The sequence below is a fragment of the Coregonus lavaretus genome (genome assembly GCF_964263955.1).
Source record: "Coregonus lavaretus genome assembly, chromosome: 10".
Taxonomy (NCBI): Eukaryota; Metazoa; Chordata; class Actinopteri; order Salmoniformes; family Salmonidae; genus Coregonus; species Coregonus lavaretus.
In genome coordinates, this window is record NC_139997.1 from 25,977,158 (window position 1) to 25,987,028 (window position 9,871).

The 9,871-nt window shown below is 43.9% G+C and overlaps 1 protein-coding gene across 1 annotated transcript; it reads right to left on the reverse strand.

The window, feature by feature from the left end:
- Positions 1–1,091: 1,091 nt before the first annotated feature.
- LOC311136404 (vacuolar protein sorting-associated protein 26C) lies at positions 1,092–9,612 on the reverse strand. The gene is made up of 8 exons (XM_084170515.1): positions 9,447–9,612; positions 8,309–8,452; positions 7,971–8,120; positions 6,793–6,873; positions 5,130–5,204; positions 3,542–3,692; positions 1,730–1,882; positions 1,092–1,637 (listed from the first exon to the last, which is right to left on the reverse strand). Exons 1-8 carry the CDS (start codon positions 9,501–9,503, stop codon positions 1,555–1,557), a joined length of 894 nt encoding a protein of 297 aa, XP_084026641.1. The 5' UTR covers positions 9,504–9,612; the 3' UTR covers positions 1,092–1,554.
- Between the last annotated feature and the right edge of the window lie 259 nt (positions 9,613–9,871).

The window sequence follows — 9,871 nt, forward strand, 5'->3', positions numbered from 1 at the left end:
GTGGAGGAGGAATAATGGTCTGGGGCAGTTTTTTATGGTTTGGGATAGGCCCCATAATTCTAGTAAAGGGTACTCAACGCTACAGCATACCATTTTTTTTACATTTTTAGTAATTTAGCAGACGCTCTTATCCAGAGCGACTTACAGTTAGTGAGTGCATACATTTTTCATACTGGCCACCCGTGGGAATCGAACCCACAACCCTGGCGTTGCAAGCGTCATGCACTACCAACTGAGCTACAGGAGGACCTACAATGACATTCTAGACGATTCTGTGTTTCCAACTTTGTGGCAAGTTTGGGGAAGGCCCTTTTCTGTTTCAGCATGACAATGACCCCGTGCACAAAGTGAGGTCCATACAGAAATGGTTTGTTGAGGATGGTGTGGAAGAACTTGATTGGCCTGAACTCAACCCCATCAAACACCTTTGGGATGAATTGGAACGCCGATTGCAAGCCAGACCTAATCGCCCAACATCCGTGCCCGACCTCACTAATGCTCTTGTGGATGAATGGAAGCAAGTCCCAACATCTAGCGGAACGCCTTCCCAGAAGAGTGGAGGCTGTTATAGCAGCAAAGGGGGGACCAACTCCATATTAGTGGCCATGATTTTGGAATGAAATGTTCAACAAGTAGGTGTCCACTTAGTGTGTTGTGAAATCTGTTATGGAATGTATTGTAATGTTTTAAAAATTGTAGAACTGCCTTAATTTTGCCAGACCCCAGGAAGAGTAGCTGATGCCTTGGCAGCAGCTAATGGGGATCCATAATAAATACATACTTTTGGTCATGTAGTGTATCACTTAATCTCGGGTAAACCAGAACTAAAATCTCACGTAATTTGATCAGATGCATTTGTTTATGTAGTCTGTCCACAAGAGAGTAGACCACTCAACTGAAGATCGTAAACTGTTGGTTTCCACTTTGCAACAAAAAAAAAATCTGTGAATTGTGTGATGTAAGTAGCTACCTAAAATCTCTTATTTAAGGCTTACAGTGAAGATTAATTTAATCTGCTGTTGGGACAATAGGTCCTTTTGGCATGCTCTTTGGGGTTAAGCCAATACACATAATTTCCATGACAACATAACTGGAATGTTAAAATGCATTTAATAACTTGGTTGCTTTTGTATACCTTCTTGTTAGTTTGAAATGCCTCCATTTTAGAATGTTATTTGGGCTAGTGCCAACATTCATTCTGTTAGAAAATTACCATATTACTGCTAATGGTGGGCAGTGTCTCCAAAAACCTTCTGAAATGCAACAATGCAGCTTCAACAATGTCATGATTTGTTACACAATTAAGTTACTTGGTCCATTTTGACATTTGCACTATTATATTGAAAGGTAGCCCATAATCTTGAACATCCTCTGCTTTTTCAGTCTTGTTTTCTGAACTGTAGACATACATCCATATAACATCATGCACTTATAGACCGTGTCATTGATTCAGAACAGGGATGCCCAGCCAACAGGTCACTTCAGGTCGGTCTTGCCCAGGCATGTCAAAGGCATGCCTGACTATCCTCCAGATTGCAGTGGACCTCTGGGCTCTCATGCTCGGCACAGCTTCAGAGGAAAGTTCTCTGTGATCAGATGTTCGTCATGGAGGACAATCACCACGTTCACCTCAAACTCTACAGAGGAACAAAGAATCGCACCCGTCAGTCATCAGTAAACCACTCAACTGTTGCACTATTTGAATTGTATTTATTACAGGTTACCTCACCGATTTTAAAGTTGATAGTCTCAAGGGTAGGGCAGGTAAAGAGCCTAGGGAAGACCATGTAGATGGGGATGGGCAGGCTGTGGCAGACGTCTCCCTCTGCTATCTGGATGTTCTGGATCTCTGTGGCATCTCTGGCATAGCCCTCAGCACAGCCTGGCACGGATGGAGAAACGCTATTAAACTTCTATAGGAGTGGGTAGGGGTCTGTTTGGAAAACAGTGCCCTTTTAACACCAACTAGAGCCTGTTCAAACACTTTAGACACTAATCTGGATTGGAGAAAGCAAAGTAATGGGAATCTTACTTTCATTCAACCACGTACAGTTCAGATGAACGATTCCCTTGAAGGATGCATTGTTAAAAGTATTCTACCAGGGCCTGCCCTCTAAATATACTGAACAAAAATATAAAAGCAACATGGAAAAATGTTGGTTCCATGTTTCATAAACTGAAATACAAAATCCCAGACATTTCCATACGCACAAAAAGCTTATTTCTCAAATGTTGTATACATCCCTGTTAGTGAGCATTTATCCTTTACCAAGTTAATCCATCCACCGGACATGTGTGGCATATCAAGAAGCTGATTAAACAGCATGATCATTACACAAGTGCACCTTGTGCTGGAGACAAAAGGCCACTCTCTAAAATGGGCAGTTTTGTCACACAACACAATGCCACAGATGTCTCAAGTTGAGGGAGTGTGCAATTGGCATGCTGACTGCAGGAATGTCCACCAGAGCTGTTGCCAGAGAATTTCATGTTCATTTCTCTACCAACGTCATTTTAGATTATTTAGCAGTATATCCAACTGGCCTCACAACCAAAGACCATGTGTAACCACGCCAGTCCAGGACCTCCATATCCAGCTTCTTCACCTGCAGGATCGTTTGAGACCAGCCACCCGGACAGCTGATGAAACTGTGGGTTTGCACAACCGAATAATTTCTGCACAAACTGTCAGAAAACATCTCAGGGAAGCTCATCTGCGTGCTCATCACCCTCACCATGGTCTTGACCTGACTGCAGTGGGCAAATGCTCACCTTCGATGGCCACTGGCACGCTGGAGAAGTGTGCTTTTCACGGATGAATCCCGGTTTCAGCTGTACCGTGGAAATGGCAGACAGCGTGTATGGCGTCGTGTGGGCGAGTGGTTTCTGATGTCAACGTTGTGAACAGAGTGCCCCATGGTGGCGCTGGGGTTATGGTATTGGCAGGCATAAGCTACGGACAACGAAAACAAATGCATTTTCTCGATGGCAATTTGAATGCACAGAGATACCATGACGAGATCCTGAGGCCCATTGTCGTACCATCACCTCATGTTGTTTCAGCATGATAATGTACGGCCCCATGTTGCAAGGATCTGTACACAATTCCTGGAAGCTGAAAATGTCCCAGTTCTTCCATGGCCTGCATACTCACCCGACATGTCACCCATTGAGCATGTTTAGGATGCTCTGGATCGACGTGCGTGTTCCAGTTCCCGCCAATATCCAGCAACTTCGCACAGCCATTGAAGAGAAGTGGGACAACATTCCTCAGGCCAAAATCAACAGCCTGATCAACTCTATGCGAAGGAGATGTGTCACGCTGCATGAGGCAAATGGTGGTCACACCAGATACTGACTTGTTTTCTGATCCACGCCCCTACTTTGTATTCCCAGTCATGTGAAATCCATTGATTAGGGCCTAATTAATTTATTTCAATTGACTGATATCCTTATATGAACTGCAACTCAGTAAAATATTTGAAATTGTTGCGTTTATATTTTTGTTCAGTGTCGATGGGTTAAGTAGCGTCAGACTCACCGCAGGTCTCTACACGGACCAGCTGCAGCTCGATGCTCTTGATGGCGACATCAGAGCTCTCCACCACCAGTTCTCCAGTCAGGGGCTGAGTGATCACACAGTTCGTGGCGTCCAGGTGGCCCCGGATCAGGAACTTGGGCAGCAAACTCCTCTGAGGGAGACGATGGTGAGTAATACAAAAATGGGATGATGTTAACGGTCTAAACATTCCTGCTGCGGTGTCTGCTGGTTTCCCTCAAATCAATTTTGATCAATGACTGAGTAGACCGATTAAGACCCAGGAAACCAACATCTAGAATGCCAAAGGTACACTATATATACACAAAAGTATGTGGACACACCTTCAAATGAGTGGATTCAGCTATTTCTGCCACACCTGTTGCTGACAGGTGTATAAAATCGAGCACACAGCCATGCAATCTCCATAGTTAAACATTGGCAGTAGAATGGCCTTACTGAAGGCTCAGTGACTTTCAACATGGCACCATCATAGGATGCCACCTTTCCAACAAGTCAGTTCGTCAAATTTCTGCCCTGCTAGAGCTGCCCCGGTCAACTGTAAGTGCTGTTATTGTGAAATGGAAACGTCTACAACAACGGCTCAGCCATGAAGTGTTAGGCCATAAGCTCACAGAACAGGACCGTTGAGTGCTGAAGCGTGTAAAAAATAGTATGTCCTCGGTTGCAACACTCACTAGCGTGTTCCAAACTGCCTCTGGAAGCAACATCAGCACAACAACTGTTTGTCGGGAACTTCATGAAATGGGTTTCCATGGCCGAGCAGCCGCACACAAACCTAAGATCACCATGCGCAATGCCAAGCGTCGGCTGGAGTGGTGTAAAGCTCGCCGCCATTGGACTCTGGAGCAGTGGAAACGCGTTCTCTGGAGTGATTAATCACGCTTCACCATCTGGCAGTCCGACGGACGATTCTGGGTTTGGCAGATTCCAGGAGAACGCTACCTGCCTGAATGCATAGTGCCAACTGTAAAGTTTGGTGGAAGAGGAATAATAGTCTGGGGCTGTTTTTCATGGTTCAGGCTAGGCCCCTTAGTTCCAGTGAAGGGAAATCTTAACGCTACAGCATACAATGACATTCTAGATGATTCTGTGCTTCCAACTTTGTGGCAACAGTTTGGGGAAGGCCCTTTCCTGTTTCAGAATGACAATGCCCCCGTGCACAAAGTGAGGTCCATACAGAAATGGTTTGTGGAGATCGATGTGGAAGAATTTGACTGGCCTGCACAGAGCCCTGACCTCAACCCCACCGAACACCTTTGGGATGAATTGGAATGCTGACTATTGCGAGCCAGGCCTAATCGTCCAACATCAGTGCCCGACCTCACTAATGCTCGTGGCGGAATGGAAGCAAGTCCCCGCAGTAATTTTCCAACATCTAGTGGAAAGCCTTCCCTGAAGAGTGGAGGCTGTTATAGCAGCAAAAGGGGGGACCAACTCCATATTAATGCCCATGATTTTGGAATGAGATGGTCAATGAGCAGGTGTCCACATACTTTTGGTCAGTGTAGATTAAATGTCATTGAACATTTTGTAGGTTTTTGGTCATATTCCGACAGGCCTGCTGTACCTCGCGGACATTCTGCAGGGTCTCTGGCGTGATGGTGAATTCCACCGGGGTGGGTTGCAGCTTGGCTTTCTGTGGCTGAGAGTAGAGAAAGGAGACAGTCTAAGCATGAGCAAATGGTCTCCATGGCCCCAGAGAAGGGACAGTCCCCTAGAAATCATGTATGATGTCATATTGTGTAACTACAGATTACAACATCACTTCACTTGTAACTGCATCTACAGTGGGGGAAAAAAGTATTTAGTCAGCCACCAATTGTGCAAGTTCTCCCACTTAAAAAGATGAGAGAGGCCTGTAATTTTCAACATAGGTACACGTCAACTATGACAGACAAAATGAGAAGAAAAAAAATCCAGAAAATCACATTGTAGGATTTTTAATGAATTTATTAGCAAATTATGGTGGAAAATAAGTATTTGGTCAATAACAAAAGTTTCTCAATACTTTGTTATATACCCTTTGTTGGCAATGACACAGGTCAAACGTTTTCTGTAAGTCTTCACAAGGTTTTCACACACTGTTGCTGGTATTTTGGCCCATTCCTCCATGCAGGTCTCCTCTAGAGCAGTGATGTTTTGGGGCTGTCGCTGGGCAACACAGACTTTCAACTCCCTCCAAAGATTTTCTATGGGGTTGAGATCTGGAGACTGGCTAGGCCACTCCAGGACCTTGAAATGCTTCTTACGAAGCCACTCCTTCGTTGCCCGGGCGGTGTGTTTGGGATCATTGTCATGCTGAAAGACCCAGCCACGTTTCATCTTCAATGCCCTTGCTGATGGAAGGAGGTTTTCACTCAAAATCTCACGATACATGGCCCCATTCATTCTTTCCTTTACACGGATCAGTCGTCCTGGTCCCTTTGCAGAAAAACAGCCCCAAAGCATGATGTTTCCACCCCCATGCTTCACAGTAGGTATGGTGTTCTTTGGATGCAACTCAGCATTCTTTGTCCTCCAAACACGACGAGTTGAGTTTTTACCAAAAAGTTATATTTTGGTTTCATCTGACATTCTCCCAATCCTCTTCTGGATCATCCAAATGCACTCTAGCAAACTTCAGACAGGCCTGGACATGTACTGGCTTAAGCAGGGGGACACGTCTGGCACTGCAGGATTTGAGTCCCTGGCGGCATAGTGTGTTACTGATGGTAGGCTTTGTTACTTTGGTCCCAGCTCTCTGCAGGTCATTCACTAGGTCCCCCCGTGTGGTTCTGGGATTTTTGCTCACCGTTCTTCTGATCATTTTGACCCCACGGGGTGAGATCTTGCGTGGAGCCCCAGATCGAGGGAGATTATCAGTGGTCTTGTATGTCTTCCATTTCCTAATAATTGCTCCCACAGTTGATTTCTTCAAACCAAGCTGCTTACCTATTGCAGATTCAGATTTTTTTTCTCAATTTGTCTGTCAGTTGACGTGTACCTATGATGAAAATTACAGGCCTCTCTCATCTTTTTAAGTGGGAGAACTTGCACAATTGGTGGCTGACTAAATACTTTTTTCCCCCACTGTATATTGAAGAAAAGTATGAGAATCTACAGGGCTGTTTCTTACTGTAGCTACATGAAACTTAAAATCAAGCAATGTCAGATCATGTTAAGGTGGTGTGTTTGTATGGTATCAGAAGAGATGAGATAGTGGTCTGAATCAGGATGATGGTTGATCTCACCAGACAGTGCACCATGAATTCACAGGTCTTACTCAGGTCTTTGGCCAACAAGGAGCGCTTCATGTCACAACGGAGGGTGTACTGAGATCATAAACACCATACAATTATTAACATTAGTAACAAGGCTTTTGTGGATACAAATACTTTTTCTTACATGATTTTGTCAGGAGAAACAGGCAGAGTGATTGTTAGAAGCCTGCCTTAAAATAAAGCTGGATACCTTTTCCAGTAGTAGAATTGAGACTGACAAGTCACCCCCTATGAGGTTCCTCATCAGTACTATCTGAATTTTAAGTCTAATATTAGATGCAGTACAGAGCCTACCCTCTGTCCTTTGAATGCCTTGCTTATTCTGGAAAGCAATAAAAAAATACCTAATCTACTAGATAGTGCTGTTTCAGAAGACACACAACTTTAGGTTTTCAAGGGTAAACATTCTTATTGGACAAAAACAAAGCCTATGAATACAAGAAGATGTAGCCTATTAGAGCATTGTTTTCCAAAGGTTTAATGCTCAAGCATTAGGCTATTCAAATGTTGGTCTACATCTCATCAATTTAGCAGACAGAGAATACGTCTAGCTCCTTTCTGAAGCTTGACTGATTCAGGGGACAAAAAAATGCCTCGGCAACTACAGAATGTCCCATTATTTTTACTCCAGCAAAATGTAAGATTGCTGGAAAATGACCTTTCAGCATCTGCTAATAACATTATCTCATTGCTTAGGCCTATACATCTGCAGTGATGAAAACATGTTTTTTTAAGCAAACTTCCCTTTAGTTTTTAGTTTTTTCAGTTTCCTTGAGATGACAACCGACTGAAACACAGGAAATGTCAATCTGTGCCTCTCTGTCTCTATCATTACACCTCATTAGCTACAGATACAGAGGGGTTTACATTTTATTTTTTAGATGACATGACAATAAAAGGGATCTTTTAAACAGTCCTCAGAAATAGCACAGGCAATGCGTCAGCTGAAGCAGGTCTGACCCAAAAATAGACTAAATGAATACACAATCAATTTTGGACACTGAAATATCTGCTTTGGGAGGTATAGTATGGTTCTCTGGCTGGTCTGGCCCTTGTCTGACATGGAGAAGAATCTAGGTCATAGTCTGAAAACACAGGAGACAGCCATCTGCAAAGTGCAGGGCAGGCCCCAGCTCTGTGGTCATTACCTGAATGTTGACGAAAACACCATGGTAGGTCTCATACAGCACTTTGTTGCCCTTTGTGTGCAGGGGGAACTCAAAGGGAATCTCTGTCTTGCCTCCAGGCACCTTCCCTTGCTTTACCACTTCAATGTTGCTTGTGATAAGTTGAATGGGCTGTTACAGAAAGAGGGGAGAGAACAATCTGTGACATCAGAGCCATTGATATACAGACCTAGGCAAGCTATCTATCCTCCATGTTGGCACTAAACAGTCCATGACAATAACATTCTAATCTAAAAATGTTAAAGAGGCAGTTCAACGTGTGGTGATCCTTGGGCTTGGAAATACTGTTGGACTCTCACCTTGACAGAGTTGTAGAAAGCCTCAAAGACTCCCACACTCTTGGAGCTAAGCTGTAGGTTGACAATGCCCTCCATGGTGAGAGTGATGCCCTGGTGCTGGACCGCCTCCTTACTCACTATCGCCACAACACCGGCAAGGACCTCCTGACATGATAAACCAGAAATGATATTACAAATGTGAAATGTGGCTAAGTATCACACTGTGGTGTTTAGGGTGTTTATAAAGCTGTACTATGACCAGAGGGGGTATTTGGTGAGATGATACAGGTAACTGCCAAAATAAAGGAAACACCTGCAAAGTGTCTTCAATGCGCCTTGGCATAGATTCTACAAGTGTCTGGAGCTCTATTGGAGGGATGCGACACCATTCTTCCACAAAACATTCCATCATTTGGTGTTTTGTTGATGGTGGTGGAAAACACTGCCTCTGCTCCAGAATCTCCCTTAAGTGTTCAATTGGGTTGAGATCTGGTGACTCTCACACACACACACACGATGATGGGTTGTTAATTGCTTACTTAACTTTGATACCACACCTGTATGGAAGCACCTGCTTTCAATATACTTCCTATCGCTCTTTTATTCAAGTGTTTCCTTTATTCTGGCAGTTACCTGTATGTCATCGTCATAGATAACTCATGTTCGACAACGCAGGACATCCACTAGACGGCAGTAGAAATCTTACACATTGAAGAAATGGATAACTACTGATCAGTCAAAATAATCATTATCATCTCTTCACCACACACACACGAAAGATTGCTCTGTAGCAAGAAGCAAGCAAAACAATTCTCATGCACACGACTTGCCAAGTTGCCAGAGGTACGAAATACAGTAATCTAACTCACGGTTAACCTAGCCACTGTATTGTGAAGTTTGGAGTATAACATAATGGTCAACACGAGCTATTAACAGAACATGTCGTGGGTAGAAGAGGTTAAAATACACGTGGTTATCTACTTATATGACACTTCACTGTATCACCTGTCACTGATGCACGTGTACAAGCTATTCCATTTGGAATGACAGCTTTCTACCCAAACAAGCCTGAAAAAATGTCTGCTCTTCTTACAGTTTGTTAGCATCGATAGCTATACTGTATATCTCACGATGTAGATTTAGGCAAATTGACCCTTACCCCCTCATGATATACTTTATTTGCTCTTTTCAGTCTGATGTCCAAACTAGCACTCATTTTCGACGATTTTGGCGGATATCAATCAAAATGTGTAGAACATCCACCTTTCTCCTCTTTGGCTGCGATATTTCCTCATACACGTCACGTGATAAATTGTAGATATGTGTCATGTGACCAATAGGCCAACCCGCTATGCCCGCCCGCAAATTAACAGAAAAATCCATAGATGCCGCGTTCATATGGTAGTCGGAACTAAGAAATTCGGAAATATCTGACTTGCTGATTCGTTGAACGCGTCACGTGTACAACTACAACCAGTTAGCAGGTCTGAAATGACCGAGTTTCGTAGTTCCGACTAGTACGTCAACGCGACAAGAGTCAGAAGCAGCCGTCCAATCGCGTTACTTTTACCCCCTCAGCCCTCG

Excerpts from the sequence above, each read along its gene's own strand:
- LOC311136404 (XM_084170515.1), bottom strand. The coding sequence starts at position 9,503 with ATGAGTGCTAGTTTGGACATCAGACTGAAAAGAGCAAATAAAGTATAT. Across the intron at positions 6,874-7,970 it reads GTGTTTTCGTCAACATTCAG|TACACCCTCCGTTGTGACAT; the intron begins GTAATGACCACA and ends TTATGATCTCAG. Across the intron at positions 1,883-3,541 it reads GGTCCGTGTAGAGACCTGCG|GCTGTGCTGAGGGCTATGCC; the intron begins GTGAGTCTGACG and ends CATCCGTGCCAG.